Raw genomic sequence first — 22,365 nt, forward strand, 5'->3', positions numbered from 1 at the left:
TAAGTATTAGAGCATATAAAATGAAAGAGAGATGCAATGCATAAGGTAGGATGTGCGCTGTCATCTTCAAAAAAACCTAAGACTTGACCTAAACTGGCATACAGCAGTAACTGTCATTTATCTAGGAGGTTAATTTAAAATGAAGTGAGATTATGTGTTAAAGACAGAGTGGTGGTTCTATGTTTCTTTTTTGTGCCCATTAGCAAGGAAAATGCTCTATCTACTACTCTGCATAACTGTTCCAAATAACTTGTTCTGCACTGCTGTTACATTGATCAGCTGCTCTGTTCAAGGTGAACACAGTATTCTCCACTTAGGAAGACAAAAATCTTGTCTCAAGAAAACTTTGGAATTCAGCATTTTCTTTCTTTTCTGGCTCCTCCTTCTTATCAATCAGCTCTGTCCAGGGATAATCCATTCCACAGATGAATACATCTTAAACTTACCTTCAGAAATTAACACAAACAGATCACACATCAAGCTTTCTGCATTGCTTTATTGTAATAATATTAAATTCAGCTGATGTGCATTAATTAGCAATGATCACAGGCTAATGAGAAGGCTGTTGGAAGGCAGGATGGGGGAAGAAGGTAATGCCAGCTGCTCAACTTCAGGAGGCACAGCCCTGATCCTCACCTGTCTGCCAAGCAGGTTTTAAAGTAAACTTATATGAGGCCTTAAGTAAACATTTCAACTAAAACTAAATAATGGTTCTCATAATACACATTATAGTTAGAAGTAAAACTCACATCCATGCTGATGAGTTCTTCAATCATGTGCTTGTTCCAAAAGAATCTGTCATCAACCTGTTTAAAACAAAAAGGGCAGTTTTTGCAATATTTTACCAAAGATATTGCCAAACCTTAAAGACACCAGTGTTATTCACTACAACTGTACATACAAGTCTAATGTTCCCTACTTTTGAACACAACAGCTCAGTTGAAGACATGCTGCTGGAGACTTCATTTCCTTACAATGAAACTGGTTACAGGACGCAATCTTTAGTTGCTGTAGATGACTCCTCATAGTCTCTGCTGGTATCAAGTGTTGACCACATACATTACTGAACAGCATATCTTCCAAAAGGAAATAAAGAAAAAACTACACACACTTACTTTTCGCCACAGTGGTAAGTTAGTTTTCTCACACACACTCTGTCTCTGCACAGAATTTGTTAGGTCATAGGTCAGGCTGTAGTAAAAGGAGTCCGAATCCATGAACATTTTGAACAACTCCTCCAACAATCTCTTCTCCAGCTTCTCTTTTTCTTTGCTTTCTTTAATCTGAAAGAAAAGTAATGGCTTTCTTATGTTTTTCCCTCTGACTGAAAAGACTCCAGCCCTATTTGCTAAATGCCATTTCTAACCTTGTAGGACAAACAGGATGATCTTAAAATTCCTAGCAGGGATAAATACAAGGGCCAGTATCTTCAGAAATATCATGCTATAACTTTTAGCTGTAAGAGCATTCAGAGCAGTTAGACCCTGAGACATACTACTTGAATAGTCCAGAAGTCTCAGTCTCAATAGTTTCTGTGAAATCTACCTGTTCTAACATTAATGTTGTTCGGACTTTCAAATCTAAGCTGTTATTGCACAAAAAGCATTTTGGTAAGATTGCATGGTGTTCTCTGAGGAACTGTGCGCCAAACTGCCTCCAATTCTATATGGTAAGAGATGCTTATGCAGAGCAATTTGAAGAAGTTTAGAATCCCACTAGAAGCTAATCCTGGTAAGAAGGTACTCTTATTAATTCTGCCATAACTGTACATTTACAAAATGAAAAATCATATAAGAGCAATACTTAAATAATAAAAAATTAAACTGAACATCAGGACAGTAGTTGAACATTCTGCAGTTTTTCACTAGTTCTCTTTTTAGGTCTTAGTACTCCATTTGATTATGCACCACTACCTTTGAATTATCAACTAAACATTAAAAAAACCCAAGAAAACAGTAGAAAGCTTTACCTTCTTTTTATTTGGAGCAGACACATTTGATTTAATTTGGGTAAGAGTCTTCAGCAGAAATTTTGTGTCATCTGGGGACTGTGTAATCTTCTCTGGCTTGTTTATCCCAAAGTGGTGCTTTTTACAAAGCTAAATAATGATATTGAATTAAAGCCAATACTTAAATACTCTTTAACAAGTTAAAGGAAATTTTAATTAAGTCTATAAAAGCAAGACTGCAATGTCCACAAACCTAGGGGAGACACTCTGAAATACAGGGGGAACATGCAGGTTTCTATCTATAGCATAGTTCTCCCTCTTTTTTATAAAAGGCATTTTCTCCTGGGATTGTGAGAAAGTTTACCGCAATTTGAAGTGACTTGAGTATCCAGATGCACCTCAACTTCCCACCCAAAACAGTGTAAATCAGTATTACTCACTTGTGGGTTTTTTCCTTCACCTTTTAGAAAAAAAATCTGCAACATTTAAAGCAAGGTTTCCCTTGAAGCAAAGTTATAGCATTAAGATTCCAAGAGGATGGAAGCAAGAGCATCCCTTAAAAAAAAAAAAAAAAAAAACACACACACACACAACAAACTCTCTCCTGATTCAGAGGGCAAAGATATGACAGCTTCTTTCCCCCAAAGACACACACACAGAAACCCTATCTTAGAGATATTCAGGGATAACCTTAGGAGTAACCAAATTGAAGTACTCAGGAGAGGGCACTGCAGATCTGAGTTCTTGTACAAGTTTCTAGGCACAGAAGCACCCAGCAGATGCACTATGTTCTTGACTACACGACTAAGAACAGGAATGTATTACATCTAGATTTCAAGTCATATCCTTGTATCCCAGACCCTGGGAGGTTCTAATGCCCAGACTCTGAAGCAGTGCTTCCACAGCTCTTCATGCTCCTAGAGCTCCACCAAAGCTTTGGAGATCCCATGTTACTCTTTCCCTCTTCAGGAAAGGATTCTCATGCTGTCATACAGGTACCATAGAGACTACCACATCATCCTGCCCACCCATCATCAGTCCCCTTGCCACACACACTCAAAAAAAGAACCCCAAAGCCAGAACTGTTCTCCTAACAGTCTACAATCACAGTGTACATCGTCTCAGAGTATAAGGATTTAATGAAAGTCTTACCATCCTAGTCATTAAGACCTAATAAGGAGAGCTTTTTTTAAGCAAAAAACCCCTGAGGTTCCTGTATTAGTCCACAGCTTTGTCCCTTTAGATAATTCCAGCAGATTCATTTCTTTTCTCAAATGATCTGTTGCTCAATTACACCAATAAAATTTTGTTCTTGGGTGATACTTTCAAGAGTCATTATGAAATTGTTAGTTTCATTGTAATTTCCCTCCCTAGCAGAACTCATGATTTCTATTTTAAAGAGACCTCTAATCAAAAACCAGCATTTAAAAAGCAAAATTTGTTCAATATGACTGCATACGCCAGGAAAAAGAGATAAGATGCATGTGTTCAACTATTACATTTCACATTTAAGTTTCAGTGAAGCAAAAGGGGGAAAGACAGAATTCACTGCAGATAGTCATACCTCTAATTCCAGATCCTGAGGTTCTGTTTCAGAAAGTGGAATAACTGCAATCTTTGTTATTTTGCAAACCTCATGGTCTCCTGGAAGTTTGCCAATCAATGCTTTCTGACGAATTAAAAGTAGCCACCACGGTAAATCTGGAAAAAGATTAGTAGATGCTTTGATTTGTCTGTCAGGCATTTACTCTGCTTAGTCTGCCAGAAGCTTCTCCCCAGTGTAAAACCCCTGCCAGGAATCATTTGACTAGAAGACTCCAGTGAATGCTGATTCACTATTGCTATGTTTTGTCATTATGCATTGCAATAAAAAAAAAAACACCACACTCTAAAAACTAATACTTACTCTGTCTCTAATATAATAAGGAGATTAACTATTTCATAGATTTACCCATTAGAGGTAAAGTTACCACTGCTTCACCTATAGCAATTAGGCAACCTTTAGGATGGTGCACATTCCCACCAATGTCACTAATGGCACTACAATTTGAAAAGAATAGCTCAACATAGCAAAGTAAGATTTGCCCTTCATACCTTTTATTGTGTATGAAACAGCAAACAAGACAGACATGGGTACCAGCTGATTACAGATTCATGAGGTAAGAAATCTAGTCAGCAAACATGGACTGCATCATAAAGCAACTCATATGTTTAAACCTTCACAACATCATTCCTGAAATATATGCATCTAAGTGGTATAGAATTAATAAGCCAAAAATTAATGAAGATACTGATAACAGGTGCATTCCATACACACATTCAATCTACAACATATAGTTCCAACACTTTAAAAAGAGGCAGGGAAACAGAACAAACATTGCCACTGACTGCTGAATAGTGCCTGGACATTAGCTTCCTAGGTTTTAATGCCTCGGTTAGCTCAGTAGCACGCTAGTAGTACGCTAGGCTTTTATGACTCAAAAGTGAAAGTTCTGTTAAGACAGATGGAAAAGGCACAGAAAGTATTAGACACATATACACTCACAATTTCTCCCAACTGAGAAGCAACTGAGTTTATCTGAAGAGGTCACATACAGACATTAAAAGCCTGCTACGTTAGACTTAAGTATGCTTCCACACCTGTGACAGTAGATTATGTCATATAACATGCCTTTGAATACAATATCAAGCCTTTAGGGAAAAAAAAAAAAAATCTATTTAGGGGCTTTATAGCAAATGCAAAGTCTGTTTTCCTTGCTCAGTAAATTCTAAACACTATTTTATCCTCCGAGTGCTTAAGAAAAATCCAGGGTAATGTGTTTAAAGTCACAGGACACCCAGAATTGTTCTCTTTCCCACATCTTCCAATATACTCTCAACATAGAATTAAAGGTCTATCAAAATTGCAAGCATCTTTCCAATAACTGCAATTAAAAAACCTTGAACATTTCTGCCCAAGTCTGACAAGACATGTTTAAACAACAGTTTCTTCTAAAGAAAAGGAATAAACTTTGTAAATAGACTGCTGTGTGTTATGATAATCCACTCCTTAGTCTGATTGTATATCACTATCTTTAGAAGACAGATGTGCTTACATTGGGTACTAAAAAGCATTTAAAAAATTACATCTCCTCATAAACGCACTGTGAGAAGCGGAGGCTGCCCCCCAATAAGGGAGGAGGAAGGGGTATGAATTCATGCATCACTTTAGTGTACATGATCTTCTAAAGGGAGCCCTGAGCCACTTCCTGAAGACAGCATCAGAATCGTAATCTCTACAGGGTCACAGAGACAAGTCAGGTTAGGAGAGATCTCAGGATGTCACCCTGCTCAAGCAGGGTCAGCTCCGAGGTTGGACCAGGTTACTCAAAACCATGACGTAAGCATAGTCGCCTAAAAACTAGGTGACCTGTGCTATTTTTGTTGGTCAAAGTATAAGAAATAAAGACAAGAGAGTGACAGCAAATGCCAGCAAGAGAGTTATCCTTACTGACAGCAGGTACTGGAACAACTCTTCTGTACAGGTACAGGCAACACGACTTGGAGAACACCTGCCTTTGCCTCCAGCATTCCACCTACCAGCCATGGGGTAAGGTGGAAATAAGAAAAGGGAAGCTGAGGAAAACAGGACAGATTCTATGCGACAGTGAGAAGACCAATGAATAGGTAAGAAAATCCTTTTAAGATGGGAAAACTGAAATGCTGCCAAAACACAAGCAACAGATGAAGATGTCTACCACTTAATCCAAGAAAGAGTCTACCCTTTTTTACATCGCTTTCTAGTAGGCAAAACCAATACAGTCTCTGGAAACCCAGAGCAATCCAAGCTTAACAGAAGGGTAGTACAATAGGGCATCCATACAGATATTCCTGTTGGGCAGTCCTATGATCTTATCTATTCCCACATACAGAAGGGTAACCACAACTCTTACTCCTATGAGGACATCAGCAGTGTATGTCATGTAATATGCCTTTGAATACAATATCAAGCCTATCAAACAAAAGAGATGTTCTTTTAAGAAAGGATACCATCTGGAGCGCCAGTGAAATAATCAATATGAATCCATTGGAAAAGAGTATTATGTAAAGGATTTCTAACTAGATACATCTTGGTCAAAACTGGAAAAGAAAAAATCTGCCTACTCTTTATTTTGCCTCATATTAACAAACCCTGGTAGCAGTAAACAAGATCTTAAGAGATTATTACAGCCAAGTGAGTTCTGTATCCTTTTATTATTTTTAAAAACGCACTCAAAGTCATCTTGGTGTACGTTTCAAAACTCTTTGTATGATATAATAGCCAGAGCCACAGAACATGGAAAGAAAACAGGAATTCCCCAGCAGATCAAAAGAAAACAGTCAGGAAGTAATTATGCAGATAAGTATGCCCTAAAGTAAAAGCTTCAACAATAGCCACAGAAGCAGCATATTGTAATTGCCAGCAATATCTAAATAACTGAATCCCTAGAGTATGTGCTTCTGCAATTAAAAAAAAGTAGTTCCACAGAATAGCTTAAAAAATATTAGTTGTCTACTCAATGTGGGAGGTATGGTGTGTACAGAAGAACACTACAGCTACGTATCATTCCAGAAAAGTCATGTTTTAAATCATCTCTTAAGATCTAATGTTTGTTTTCAGTGTTTTATGACGAGCAGATGGCAACAACTAATTTAAAGTACTACATCTAAAGTAAGCTATTACCTCCCATTCCTCACTAAAACAGGAATTTCGCTCTTTTGCTTCAACACTGTCAGCACACCACTGCAGTTTTTCTCTAATACTTCCCAAACGATCTAGCATTTAGTTTCTCCAAATGCTTTTGCAGCAACTTCTCTTAAACCATGCATAAGTTTACTATAAATGCTTCTTTCTGCAAGTATTTTGATTTTAGCCAAGAAATTCCATGCTACTATTTTCTTACTTTTGTTACTTGAGTAACTTAAAAATTAGTTGCATGCAACACAAATATTTGAAGTTGTTGATTGGATGAAGTTACAAATTGCAGCAGTTACATCTCATTGAAGATATTTCAGATACTGAACCACTCATTGTTTCTATCAAGATTCAGAGGCACACTAACAAAAAAAGTTTTCCTTTCCTGGGGTTAGGGAAAGAGGAACTCCATTTCCCTTCTGTTTACTGAATCTACGCAGCCTTGGCAGCAGCATTTAATTTGGGTCTTAACTAACCAGCAGTGGAAGAGCACACCAAATTGATACAAGTACAGATATTAAACCGCACAGGAGTGTGCTCTGACCAAACAGAAGCATGTGGTGGTATTGAATGAGTTAAGTGGAAGTTGCTGGAACTGGTTAAGAAATCCAGCTTTAGTTATAATTAGATATACAGTAGTAACTATGAGCCTATTCTAGCACTACAATGTTTGATCAACTTAAGTAGTCTTTGATTAGAAGTCATTCAACTTCAGGCAACCATTACCATTTTAGTGGATTAATGTATCTATTCTTTTATTTTAACAAAAACCACAAGCTCTTTCTGGTTCTGTATTGGGATTTTGACAAAAGGAAATTGAGTGGCTAACACTTATAAGTTGATATGTATGCACACTAACTGGACCACAAAACAAAACTAACATTCTAGAAAGGAGACACTGTTTATGCAAGAGATATGCTTGCCTCTATACAGGAAGATGATGCAGAGACAATTTTAACTGTGCATCTGTACCAAGAAATTGTGCAGTGTTGTTTCAGTAAGTTCTCTACAACACATCCTAAAATCCTTTTCCTCCTATTCCTAGTCTTACTACACATTTTCTTACAAGTCATCTTGGGATGGACCAGAAAAAATTAAGAGACCATATCCTTGAATTCTGATATTCAATTAAGATTTTGTTGTTCAAGCATCTTAACGTTTAAGACAATTCAGTATTAGGGAAGAACCGAAAGATACTTTAAGTAGACTTACATTTCCAATATTAGTGTACAGTTATGGCCAGAGTTACAGCTGACACCCTCATGGCAAAAATTCTTCAGAGAATTAAGAAATAAACGAAGTAATATTGGTTAGCTGGTTTCTAAGAGACTGCTTCCCTGCCACAGAAGCTTTCCTACAAATTCTCCTGGCACTAGGCCTGTAATAAAACCAGCAAGATTAAGAGTAAATTAAACCCCATCCCTAGTTACAACAAATTGGCAAGGGCATTTTAATGCTAAATTAAGGACAGACCAAGACTGACTACAGGAACACTTCAAGGTCATCTTAGGACTACTCCAACATTCTTGCATTAAGCAAATCTCTCAAGAACATATAAGTATCTATGCCCAAGACATTAAAGTGCATAAAGGCTTAGTGACAGCTTAGAGTGCACTGGTAGCAGCTTCAGTATTTAAAAGGTATTTAAAGCTTCCAGAATTAGTCAATACGTGCCAAGCATTTTTAAAACACGCCAGCACCTCTTTCCAACAATAGCTAATAAGGTTCTGAGCAAGACAAGCCCATACAGGACTCCAGTGAGCCAAAAGAACTCCAGAAGAAGTGTTCTGATCCTTATAGTCTAGGGGCAGGGCAGAAGAAATCAGAGGAACAAGTCCTCCTGTTCCAGTTCAGCTCTGGGAGAAAAAGCATTTCACCCAGCTTCCATAGCACAGTACTCTTACTAAGCCTGGAGATAACGGTCCACCAACATTAAATATTTACACAACTTCTGCTGATAAAGTTTCCCAGTGACAAAGATTGATACAAGAATAAGTAATGAAGACAGGTTACTGTTACAGAGTGCTACACTTGAATATGATCAAGCGAGAGTTCACTGACAATAACAGGTTTCAGAAGACCTATTTAAGACATCTCAGTCAGCCTTCTCATTTTGACTGCAACCCAATGGAGGACACTCATCAGCAAATGTCAGCAGATTCAAGGGAGCAGTAGTTCTCAGCGGAGCAAGGATAAATAGCTGGAGATTGTCTCTTTCTTCAGATATTTAAATGTAGAAAATAAATGTCTGTTTACAGGACAGTTGCATGACTAAGCACCAGAACACAGACAACAGGGATAGTCTATGAACAGTTTGTGATGGTGTCATCTGAAGAAGGCAGAGAGGAAAAAAATGCTTCCAACTGGCCAAGGCAGCAACTGAATGGAGTGCCTGGATGAGCATACCTGATTCAGTAGCTCTACAGGACACATGGAAAGACGACCAGATATCAGACTTACTACCTGATAATCTGTTTACTTGATAACAGCAAGCTGGCACCTGTTGAATTGTCACATGCTGGGGAAAGTTTCAACTCAGCTTTTATAAGCAGAGGAAGTGCCTCACAATAAGCCCACATGGAAGGATATTTGGTTGCCATAACACACTAGGCCTTCCAGAAAGGATTTGACAAGGCCTTCCCCTTCAAAGGCTTTTATACTAGACTCCCTAGAGAGGTAGGAAGGTCTTTGTGTACCTAAGTGCTTGGTTTAAAAAAAAAAAAAAAAACCACACACAAGACAAAACACCACCGCCACACAAGAAAACATGCAAAAAACAATCACTGAGCATTTTCCCACAGCAGAAAGAGGTCATTACTGGAGTTTAGCCATCATTCATCATGAACAGCACATGCTGAACACCACAGATAACCTGGATGAGGAGAAGAGAAAGTGAGATGGCAGAGTCTGAGCCACTTCACATCATCAGATCTGAAAAAGGATAGCTGAATAGATCTGTAGAGTGAGCATAGACAAAAATATCAGGTGAAATTCAAAGACAACAAAACAGTGCGATTGGAAAGAGGATGTGATCACAAACTTCATGGAAAGATGGGCTCCAAACTATTACTCTCAGAAATGAGACCTAGGGGTTACAGTACCTATGGAGCCAGAGCATCTCCTAGAACTAGACCTGTCATACAATCACGCAGTGGTATAACAGTTCCTGGTCCCCTCCTCCCCTATTGCTAGTATGCCACTGCTGTCTTGACTAATCTGTTTCTATTCAACAGACCACAAGCATCTGATCTGTTTCAGTACTTAATCCATTCTGCTGTCCTGGAACACACTTGAAACTTTACCTGTATTGATCATATTGCCAGGCACTACTTTAAATGCATTCACAAAAAGAACAGCACACAGTAAGTGAAGAAGAGTTTACAGCTAGTTTTCCTACCTGTCAGTAAATAGATATCCAGAGCTCTGCTGGCAGAAGAATCTTTCTAGACAAAGCTGGTATATTTCAAAATAAATATTTATCATGGCTACAGGAACTTGCAGCTGACTAAAGCTAAAAGAGCATTAATCTTATTTTACAGGAAAAAGTTACTAGAATCAGTTAGACAGGCTTAACATTGAAGTCACAATGCATTCTACACCTGCTTCCATTTTATAGCTATGACTTACATTAAATAATAAGCCTAAGTGCTCCTTTTACTCTCAAATAATCATCTATCAAGGTGGTAATTATTCTTTGGGTTTTTATATAGCCTTGAGAATTCAAGCCTTATATTTCTGTGAAAAACTTCCATCATTAGTTTTTGCACAGTACTATAGGATAACAAAAAAATGCTTGAAAGGATTATTTTAAAAGGTGCAAGAATTTTATGTGTATCACATGGAATCTCAGATAGAACTTCAAACACAAATTTCTACTCTTTGTGAACACAGCTCTCCATTATTACAAGACAGTGACAAACCAAGACACATACACTGGAAAGTAGAGGGAATTTGCATCTGCAGCTCTACTGTAATCACTTTGACAAGTTCACACAGTTGGCAAGTACCCCTCCATTGCAAAGAGCACTACACAGTATTATTTGTAGTATCACTAACTTTAAAACAAAGTGTGTTAGCAGAAAAAAAAAAAGGAAACACACACACCCAAGGAAAAACACACACACACACCCAAGGAAAAACACACACACACACCCACATACCTGTATGAAGCTGAACTTTACCAATGACTCCCTCAACCAGGCCCAGACAAATGGGATTCCAAGCCAAAAGAAGATCAGTGGCTGCAAAAAAGAATAAAGTTTATGGTTTGTTTTTGTTATTGTTGTATTTATATTTTATATTTTCATATAAAATATTTTAATATAAAAATATTTTATATTTTTATATTATTTATAATATAATAATTTTATATTATATTTTTTTAAGTCAACTCAACAGGACAATTAATCCAGTGACGGTCATTCTCTCTACTTTTCCCACCTTAGAGGGTACAAAACACAACCCGATTCCTGCAATAAGACATATATGCCGTTCAACTTTTGCATGTTACCAAGTAGCTATGAGAAAATTACTAAAATTCCAATTTAAACCCCTACCCCATATCCTTTCCAGATATTTCAGAAAAAAGCAAACTGAATCACTGTAGCCCAAAACAATTAATGGAGGTTTAACTAACTTCTGACATCCATTAGAATTTGTCACTGAACTGACATTTTACATGGCTATACTGAAACTGAATACAGATCATTAAGTTAAAGTTGCTTCACAAACCTAGCAGATGTTAACTTTCAGCCCCAGCTGTCTCCCATACCTATCCAATTACTATTGGCTTCACATTCTCTTTCTATATACATGCACACACAGTTCCTCTTTTGTTAAAACACTCTCACAACTACATGGAATACCAAACTACACAAAATTAAGTTTTAGGTTTCTAGTTCTCCTACTATTAAGAAATTCCAGTGAAGCACAGAGGAAGTAGAAAAAAAAAAAAAGCAGGAAGGCAACACTATCAACTTTGTGATCTGCGAGGCGTACTCCTCTCAACGTGCATTCAAGTCACAACTTGGAAGTCAGTATTGTAATACAAAAGTGAGAAAAGTATCCTATGGTCACACACACACACATTTTTGATATTCAGTAAGTTTCTAACAGTGATGTAATACCCGTTCAAGAGTTCAAGACTCTGGGAAAGAGAGAGTTTCAGAAGTCAAATCTTAAGTGAAGAGAAATGACTAAAAGCAATTAATACCTGTGCAGTAGGGAACAAGGCAATGGAGGAGAGAAGGGTTTTCTATATCAAGAAGGATAAGAAGTTTGTTATTATCTACCAAAACTCACTTGTTCCAGGGTGGAAGTGTTTCTCCAGTTTTATCATCCAGACAAATTAAGTACCTTAGGTCCCAGTGTAAGCAGACAAACATTTGAAAGAACAAACTCACACAATATCCTAAGATACAGAAGAATACAATCATCCACTTACATACACTTTATTTACAAGACCTCAGTTTCTTCTTGGAAGTCTAAGATCTGCAGGTGCCAACTCATAGTCTGGTATTTTTTTTTTTTTTTTACATATTTATTTTCAAATACCATGTCCTCCTTGGAACATTTGTAATTTAGATTTTGCTAATCCAAGAATGCACATTTACACTCAGCTTTCAGCATAACATTTAATGGCAAACCAGACTCAACAAATTTCATCATTAAATACAAGGATTTACATACGATACAACAGAAATGGTTTAAGTCGGGATAGATCTAAATTGAATTCATTTAAATCAAATAGATGACATGCTTTTATGCAGACAAGCAAGAACTAAGAGCACATGGCAGTGGAATTTAAAGCACTGTTTGCAGGATGCAGTACAGAGCTACAATTAATGTGTGTAACCAGGCTGTACCATTTCATGCACTGTATCTGCAGAGAAACTCCTGGTTCTTCCCATTTCACTGCAGGAGTTCTACAGACAGGTACTTGGTCTGTACAGAACCTAGTATGAATCATGCCATAATTGTATTAGTCTCCTTAAGAACTTCATTTAGATAGATGAGCACCAGGAAATAAGTGACAGTGGCTATGACAATATGAACAGTTCTATTTACCCTCTGACCTTGCTGAAGTACCTGAACTCATCTTGTATCTCTACACCAAAGACTCATGCTCACACAAGTTCTAGGACTCTAGCTCAGAGTTACAGTCCAAATAACATGCAAGAGCATCTGTATGCAAATTTTCCACTCAGCACTATCAGACTTACAAGAAAGAGGAACACAGGCAGCTTTCCTCACTCTCAAATCTTCTACCTTCTTTCCCAGCTCACCCACACAATCCTAAAGTCTTGTCTTCACCCCTGGGAATTTTCTAGAGCTGTATAGTCTCAGACTTCATCTACTTTTTGCTATCTTTGCAACTGACTTCTGCATTCATATTCCATTGCAAGAGCTAGAAACAAGCCAGATACATCAAGCAGCCAAAAAAAAAAAAGCTAGGCACAGGGGGCATTTAAAGAACAAAATCACTGAAGTTTACCATAGCTACTATAAACCTAGTAACCTAGAATACCATCCAAGTCTTCTTAAACCACTGATTTCCTTCTATGACAACAGATATGATACTGTGATACTGTGATATTAGTAGGAAAGCTCTGGATATTAAGTGAGGTTTTCTTCTAGTAGCTTACAAGAGGGAAAAAAAAAAAAAAAAAAAACCACAAAACCATGAGAAGAGTATTTTTAATTACAGATATAAGAAAATGATAGTTTAGACTTGCCTGTAAAAGAACATATGGAAACTGGTATCGGAGACTAGGACAAGTGGGTCTTATGTAGCTGTTCTATTAGTTTTGTGGGTTACTCCGAGATATGTAGCCCTAGACAATCCATATGCAGTGTCCAAGACTTCTACAGAACACCTCTCCCTAGTAGCACAGAGACACAACGAAAACTGGCTCTAAGCTTTGAATCCTATGTTCACTTATAGACAAGCTTTGGAAAGAGAGAGAATGCATTTAGAGTTAAATGCACATTAGACTTTAATTTGCTGTTTAAAGACAGCAAATATGGATCTACCAGCTTGGCAGCACTGGCTCTTGAGATAAGTGTGATTATCAAGCTACCAATAGTGAAGGCTGACCACTTCAAGGAAATTTTCCTTGGGGAAGGCAGAGCATAGAAAAAAAGTGACACATACATATATAGCATATAGAGACACATACATTTGAGGAGATTAACATTTTTTCAGTGTCCAAAAAAAAACCCTAGATGCAAAGAAGTCTCACAGGAGAAATCCCTGCAGGCTGTGAAAAAAAAATGTGGAATCACACTGACTTTCTTTGGTGATAGTGTGTGAAAAAAAAAAAAAAAAATCTTTGATACCATTTCTAGAGAACTTTCTATAGGAAAGTGTTTGACAGCATAGAAGCAAGTTATTTTAACTAAATAAAACACATCTGATTGCAACCTTCTGATTAGAACTTCATTACTGGTTACAGCTCAGTTTCCTGTGTGACAGCCATATCTCAACTCAGAGCCAACACCCAATTGTGCTAAACAAATACCACAACAGTAAATACCAATATGAACCTCCTGCTTATGAAGAGTACGCTCTGGAAGCATAAGATGGATGAACCAAATAAAGTTTAAACTACAATACCTCCTCCCCCCCCAAAGAATATGGACTTTCATGTTGAGTGCAGTCCTATTTACCCTATTTTGGAAGAAGCTGTCTCCAACTGTTGTCTAATACTGTAAAATTTTGAGACTGTTTGCTTGCAGTTGTTTAGTCCATTTGGCAATGCTGGCAGCAGCTATCTTCAGCCACTGTCTTGTATCTTTGAAAATTATAACCACTTAATCTTTCGCTTATGTAACAGTTTTAAATATACAGAGATCCAAGAAAGTTAACTGCAATCCAGTAGAAGATTAGTCTTTAACTGTAAAATATAGCAGAATTTAAGAGGCAGCATAAGTGGACAGTGATACATGTTACAGAACGTATATACATTTTTTTTAAAGCCAAGGGGGAAAGCAACTGTACAAAATAAAACTGAAAATCCTCAGTTAAGTTTTCAGATAGCATACATAAAAGACATGTGGCCACTTTTATTACTGGCAAAACAACACATGGCAAGTTTGATTTTTTTTTTTTTTTTTTTAAAAAATGCCTTGTCAATAAGCATTAACTACCACAAGGCTCAAAGAAAACACTGGACTTTCATCTACACCCAAAACAGACTGAATGCTTTGAGATATAGTGTGAAATCCAATTTATCAAGACAATTAATCATTTCCCCACACAAACATCTTCCCACAGATGTTGTACCAGCAGTCTAGTGATCTCTTGAAACTCACACAGCCAGGAATAAAGACATACCAACCTGAAACCACAACAGTGTTGTTGAAAACAGATTTCTTACAGTATTGTGCTAGTGATAATGAGCACTGTCAAAATAGTCATTGTCCCTCAAAGCAGAAAGTAGGAACTTGTGTGCAAGAGGAGTCACTACGAGCAGTGGGCTGAGCCCCACGGAAGATCTTCCCTTACTCACGAAGTTCTCTGGTGTCCTCAGTTTGTTTAGAGAGAATCGCCAGAGTTTGATAGGCCTTAACACATACCCTTAATACTTTTTGGTGTGTACTTGCTTACCAAGTTTCCATCCCAAAATATGAAATTGCTCATTCTTTCCCTTACCCCGCTAACTAAATTCAAGCTATTGAAATAAGCGTTGCCTCTTTTTGCCGATTCCTGCCAGAGATTAACAATCACTGACGATACATTCACATGACTGTATCAGCATTGTAGTCGCAGCACAATAGAACTTCCCTCACAAATTCAGAACAAAACCAGCTTTGATGTGATGACTTCCACCACCCCTCAGAGCTCACCAGCAGCAGTGCAGAGCCAGATAAAGTTCCTTTAATGCTTTGTGTTTACACAAACATAACCCTGAAAAAGGTGACACAAAAGCAGGTTGGAAGAGCATCAAAAGCCAAAACTGCTTTCTAGATCTTTCTCCAGTCTAACACCAGCAGAGCTGATCTGGGGTCAGGCACAAATTCTGACAAGAAAACAAACCACTGCTTTGGGATAAGCCCCTTGCTCAACAGTGAATGACTCTAGGCAAGCCTGAAGAGTTTAAGGAGGTGGGCTATCAGCTTCCTTTGGGGAAAAGGCAGGAAAAAAAAAAAAAAAGATTTTATTTATAGTCACTTGAATGCAGCCCTTACTGCCTAGTTCAATCCATCAAATAGCTATAACTATTTATCTTCCAACCTTGCTGTAGGTCAGGGAGTATACTCACTCCTCTTATCTTCCTCAAACTTTGCTGGCTTTCAGGAACGGACCTTGGCTAGAAAGTGTTTCCTGTCAGTGTATTCAGTATGGAAAACAGACACAATGTCACTGAACTTCAAGCTTGGTTTATATGTAAGTGTATAAATGCAGACATAAATGCACATTATTTCTCAGAAGTTCTTTCCATAGCTTCAGGGAGTAGTAGTTTTCCCCCACAAGCAACAGACATTTATATATAAAAAAGCTGAGCAACTCACTGTAAATAGCCAAAGTAAAATGTTACATTAGCAGAGCTGGAAGATTGACACCTGAAGTGTTAATTTTTAGAAAACAAACCTTCAATACGATTTTTAATGAGATTTTTCTTTACATTGTGTCTGCTTTAGATCAAAGACAACAACAATATGTTATTATTAGCACTACTTGACCCTTATGACCTCTTGTGGCTTTTCAAAGGGAAGTCTGCCTCCAAGTTCCAGTTCATCTTTGAATACTGCTCCGAAATATTAGCCAGGATTAAGAGATTACAAGTTAACTGGGAAAACTTAAGAGTAAACTTGAACTTTTGTCTTGTAAGAAATAAAGTACTGCTTACACAAACAAACTTGGACTAATTAAGTTTTCCTTTCAGCAGTTTTCTAAATTTACTTTTAAGCTACTATAATTGCAGAAAAATGGAGTATTAAGACTTTTAGTATTATAAGTACAAGCTCTATATTGTCATGAAGTGTTAACTTTATTTACTTGCATATTCTCTACCAAACTTTAAACAAGTTACTCTTTCAGCTAATCACCTGTTTTAGTTCTCTTTAATTTGTCATTTATACAGCTTGTGCTCTCTGCAAGTGTTATAGTCTTGAGAGCCCTCAATCACTTAAAATTTAAATGCTTTGCTTTGTAAGAGAGAAGTGAAATCACCACTACTCCACACCTGCCTGCCTACACGCACACCCACCTTAGGAAGCCTACAGCTAGGCTACTCTACAAGGATTTCAGAAAAAAAAAAAAAGTGTTCTCATTGCTACTACACCTTACAGCCTTGCTAGAAAGCCTGCTTATCTTCCAATGATGAGAAGCGTGTTTTCCAAACAGTAATTCAAGGCCAGTTTCTTACAGCATGCTTGTCTCAACTATAGAAGCACAGCACACTATAAAGTACACATCTACTCGCCTGTGTCTAAATCACTTTCATTTTCCTAGTTTCTTTGGACACCAAGTATCTCAAAGTTAGACTAGATAAACAGGAACCGTTCAAGCACAATTCAGGTTGTATAGTGACAGATATGAAGCAATGGGGAGAGGAGTATACAATAAAAGTTTGCATTATTGCTGCAAAAGCAGGATGCAAGACCCAGATAAAGTGCCCAACAAAAATTAATCCTTACTACTTGCTTTGATAAAGAACACTTTGTATTCTGTTGCAGTTATAAAATCCTCCAAGTCACCAGGCATTGCTCAGGAAACTTAACACATGGAAAACGTCCAATTGTCTGGAAAGTATCCAGTATTACAAATAATTGCACAAGGAACTCCTGTACCAGTTGCTATTACCAGGTGAAAAATCTTTCCACCAAATAGAACTTGACCCTGTGAATCAGTGGTCTCCAAGCTTTTTTGATCATATATCACCTCAGTAAATACATACATATATTTGGGGTGCATGCTAAATATAATTACTTATAAATTATATACATGTTTTACAGTACTAATATTACACACACTATAGAAGTTTCAAATTTAAGAGATAAAATAATAGTTTTTAAATTGTGTTTATCTTTATTTATGGTACAAAATATTTACTTCCCATACCCCAATGGATTGTCTTGTGCACCCCACTTTAGAGGCCACGGCTGCAGGTGGTTACATGTGTGCAACAAGCTGTTCAAGGCATTTCAGCTACATGAAATTACAATCACCTCCTCACCCCTTCCACAAACCTGTAAATACCATTCAGATAAGTGACCAGCAGTGACTCTTAACATGTGAATAGGCACTAAGCCCCTGAAGCTCAGTGCGTCTGTTTAGATTTTGGGTTGGTTTGTTTTTCTCCCACTTTAAAATTCCATAGAATGGTTTAGGTTGGAAAGGACCTTGAAGATCATCGAGTTCCAACCCCCCTGCCATAGGCAGGGACACCTCCCACTAGACCAGGTTGCCCAAGGCCACGTCCAGCCTGGCCTTCAACACCTCCAGGGATGGGGCCTCAACAACCTCTCTGGGCAACTTGTGCCAGTGCCTCACCACCCTCAAAGTGAAAAGCTTCTTCCTAATGTTTAATCTGAACCTGCCCTCTTACAGTTTAAAGCCATTCCCCCTCTTCCTATCGCTACATGCCCTAGTAAAAAGTCCTTCCCCAGCTCTCCTGTAGGCCCCCTTTAGGGACTGGAAGGCTGCAATAACATCTCCTCGGAGCCTTCTCTTCTCCAGGCTGAACAGCCCCAACTCTTTCAGCCTCTCCTCATAGGAGGGGTGCTCCAGCCCTCGGATCATCCTCGTGGCTCTCCTCTGGACACACTCCAGCAGGTCCATGTCTGTCTTATGTTGGGGACTCCAGAGCTGGATGCACTACTCCAGGTGGGGTCTCATGAGAGTGGAGTAAAAGTTGACCACAACTCTGAGTGTGACCGTCCAGCCAGTTCTTTTTCCACCGAGTGGTCCATTTGTCGAATCCATGTCTCTTCAATTTAGAGACCAGGACATCGTGTGGGACGGTGTCAAATACTTTGCACAAGTCCAAGTAGATTACATCAGTTGATCTTCCCTTGTCCACTGCCACTGTAACCCCTTCATAGAAGGCCACCAAATTTGTCAGGCACGATTTGCCCTTAGTGAAGCCATGTTGGCGGTCACCAATCACCTCCTTGTTTTCCATGTGCCTCAGCAGAGTTTCCAGGAGGATCTGCTCCATGATCTTGCCAGGCACAGAGGTGAGACTGACTGGCCTGTAGTTCCCTGGGTCTTCCTTATTTCCCTTTTTGAAAATAGGGGTTATGTTTCCCCTTTCCCAGTTGGCAGGAACCTCGCCAGATGGCCACGACTTCTCAAATATGATGGCTAGTGGCTTAGCGACTTCATCTGCCAGTTCCCTCAGGACCCGTGGATGTATCTCATCAGATCCCATGGACTTGTGCACCTTCAGATTCCTCAGGTGGTCTCACACTTGATCTTCACCTACAGTGGGTGGTTCTCCATTTTCCCAATCCTTGCCTTTGCATTCTGCATCATGGGCAGTGCAGCTGCAGTCCTTGCCAGTGAAGACTGAGGCACAAAAGTCATTGAGTACCTCAGCTCTATCTCAGGTAACCAGTTCTTGTGTTTCCTTCCAGAGAGGGCCCACATTTTCCCTAGTCTTTTTCTCGCTGACATACTTAAAGAAGGATTTTTTGTTTGTCTTAATGTACCTGGCCAGATTTAGTTCTATCTGGGCTTTAGCTTGTCTAACCCAATCCCTGGCTGCTTGAATGATTCCTCTTTATTTCCCTTTATTCTTCCACTAGCTCTGCTAGTAGACACATACTTTCTCAGAAGTGATACAGGTAAGGAAATAATATCTTTCATCCTTCCAAAAGTAACAACACTGTTGTCCTGGTTTGAGGTAAAACAGAACCAATTTTGTTCAGTAACTTCGCTTCTTAGCTGGGCCTCTTCTAACTACTGAAATTAACTGCATATTGTGCAGAAAATGTTCACTCTCTCAGAGTGATAAGACCAATGTTTATAGCTGATGCCCAGGCATGGTATGCAGAGAGGCTCTGCTTATACTTATTGCCATAACAGCCAAGGGCAACCAACTTTGTTATTTGCCACGTTGGAGGGTCGGAAGCGGAAAAGCATAGGGGGGTCCCACCTGCAGGGAGGAGCAGACAGGACAGGTGACCCAAAACTGACCAACAGAGTATTCCATCCCATCTGCCTCATGCTCAGTATAAAAGCTGAGGGATCAAAGGGTCATGGGCTCTTCCTTCAATGGCCGACGTCTGAGGAGGACTCTGTTTGTCTGCCTGTGATCCCGATCCTGAATCCAGATCCGGAATCCAGTTCCCGTCCGTCACTGATTCCGGCCTGGGACTGCCCCAGTGCCAGCCGGTGACGTGACCGTCATCTCGGGAGCTTGATACGGTTTTGTATATATTTTTCATTATTTCTTTTTATTTTATTATTAATATTTCATTAAAGTAGTTTAGTTTCTTCTAAACTCATAAGTCTCTTTTTCCTCCTCTGCCTCTCTCTTTGTAGAGGGGTAGAGGGGTAGAGGGGAGCATCTGTCAGTCCCGTCTGGGGTCCCTCGGGTCCCCAGTGGTGGATTTGGCCTAAGCCACGACAACTGTACTGATTAATATTCCAGACCAACACACATTCTCATTTTCAGCTGGTATTTCAACAAAGCTCAAGTTGTTTGCAGGTATATCCTTAAAGCTAGGAAAGTAGTAGGTCCACAAATTTTTTAATCCTATTTACTTGGTAAGAGGGAAATTATCAAAAAGGCAGGAGAAAGATTTTCTTCAAACCTACTTACAAAACTGACAGTTCAAACACTACATTCACTCATTCTGAAGATACACTGTCTTAAGAAGTCTGCTCAACAGTTGTATTCTTTTGAGTATAGCTATAAGAAAGCTATCCCATCCTCAAAAAAAATATAAACATAAACATTAACTGAGCAGAAGAATTTCACAATTTCAAAAAAATAGTTTGTTTTATTTATCACTGAACTGACTTATGTTAATGCTTCTTAACAGCCATGAGAGAAATACTTGGCACCTGTGTTTCAGGAATAGAAAGTAAAGTATTTCATGCCACACACACCATATTCCCCCTCCCCCCCCCCCCCCCCCCCCTTTTTTTTTTTTTTTTTTTTTTTTTTTTTTTTAAAACTGCTGGGGACAAATCAACTATTTAATCAAATGACAATAAGCATTTAAACATTCCTGGAAGACACTTCAGCATAGGGAAAAACTTAAACATCAGCCATATGTGGCAAAGTTGCTGTTTTTCCTAAACTGGGAAACAGACAAGGAGAAAACAAATTGAAAGTTAGCAATTAATGACAGAACAGCAGATTTGCCATTTACATTTTGCAACTACCTCTTGGGCAAGGTCATATACTTCTAAATTTGGCTCAATTCTGTTTTGCACAATGATGGCATCTTATATGATTTACTTCAGCATCTCAATATGGTGTTGCCAGCTACCCCATACCATGTTATCAGAGATAAAGACTGACTACATTACTCAAAACAGAGCATAAGTTTTCAAGCTTAAAGTACATTCAAGTGACTTGTTTTCAGTTTTTCAGAGACACAATGAACACTGTTTCACAGCCTCTATTAAACTAAGATTTCTTCCTTAAAAGGAAGAATCTAAGTAGCATTTCATTCATTTTGGTTCAGCTTTTCAGGAAAAAAAAAAAAAAATATCTCCCAATTTCCATTGGGAGAGGAATTACAGATGTTTGGAACAAGAATACACAACTGATCATTGAGTATTAATATTCCTGTTTACTAAAGCAGAGCTTTCATAAAAAAAGTTTCCACACTATTTCCAAATTTCTCCTCCAGAAATCTGTCCAGTTTCTTCTCTTCTTGATACTCATTCCTATTTGTTTCCCATGAAGGCACGTGAAATGCAATGACTTTAACAAATAAGGATATAGTTAGAACACGATCAGCTGATAGAGCCGATGACTATCAGCTGGAGTGTTAACTCCACAGACAGGAACTAGAGCACTTCACAAAAGGTTTAAACAAATGGAGGGAGAAGAAAAACCTGGACATACCCATAGGCACACGCCTTCTCAGTGGCCTGTTTTCATCGTCTAACTTACAAGTGTTATTTTCTGGTTAAGATTTTGCAAGTGATACTTGCAAGAGTAAGTGATATAGCTGTATCACAACTGAAAATGAACTGGGGAAAGTTCTCTGTTGTTTGCTTAAATAAAGAGAAGAGTTAAATCATCCTTGATCAAGTTAGATTATCATAGCAGGATAGTGTGTTTTCAAGAAATACAGATTTAGTTGCACATGCAAATTTCTCAATTAGAATAACCATATGCATTTTTTTAACAAATCCAGAACATTCAATGAACAGAGCTACTTTTTTAAAATTTTAACACTTAAGAAGCAAAATTTGAGTTATCAAATTTGTATCTTATTCTCCCAAAACCTCTATGTATATTAAAAATTCATGTTCTTTATAACATTAAACATGAATCACGAAACCTCTAAACAATGACAAAAAAAGCATTTGTCAGTAGTGTCAAATCTTTGAGATGTTTGAGGGGAAAAAAGTACAGTTGGCCAAACTCTGGGCCCCAAGTCTCAATACACAACCCTAACAGAATGACTTTCTGAAATACACATTCAATATGTAATTAAGCTATATTTGAGACCTGTTTGATATTGTACTGAAGGATTAGCTTTTAAAATAAAATTCTAAACCACAGTTTGA

At 38.3% G+C, this 22,365-nt stretch overlaps 1 protein-coding gene across 1 annotated transcript in view; it reads right to left on the reverse strand.

Moving 5' to 3' along the window:
• INPP5F (inositol polyphosphate-5-phosphatase F) overlaps positions 1-22,365 on the reverse strand; it is a gene marked incomplete at its 5' end in the record, with an annotated part of 48,221 nt that overhangs the window by 20,294 nt on the left and 5,562 nt on the right. The window contains 5 exons of the mRNA XM_082486297.1: positions 750-806; positions 1,116-1,283; positions 1,970-2,098; positions 3,513-3,649; positions 10,823-10,903. Coding sequence (XP_082342423.1) covers positions 750-806; positions 1,116-1,283; positions 1,970-2,098; positions 3,513-3,649; positions 10,823-10,903 — 572 coding nt within the window. The remainder of the gene's footprint in view (positions 1-749; positions 807-1,115; positions 1,284-1,969; positions 2,099-3,512; positions 3,650-10,822; positions 10,904-22,365) is intronic.

The sequence above is a fragment of the Vanellus vanellus genome (assembly GCF_965231255.1).
Source record: "Vanellus vanellus genome assembly, chromosome: 7".
Lineage (NCBI taxonomy): Eukaryota > Metazoa > Chordata > Aves > Charadriiformes > Charadriidae > Vanellus > Vanellus vanellus.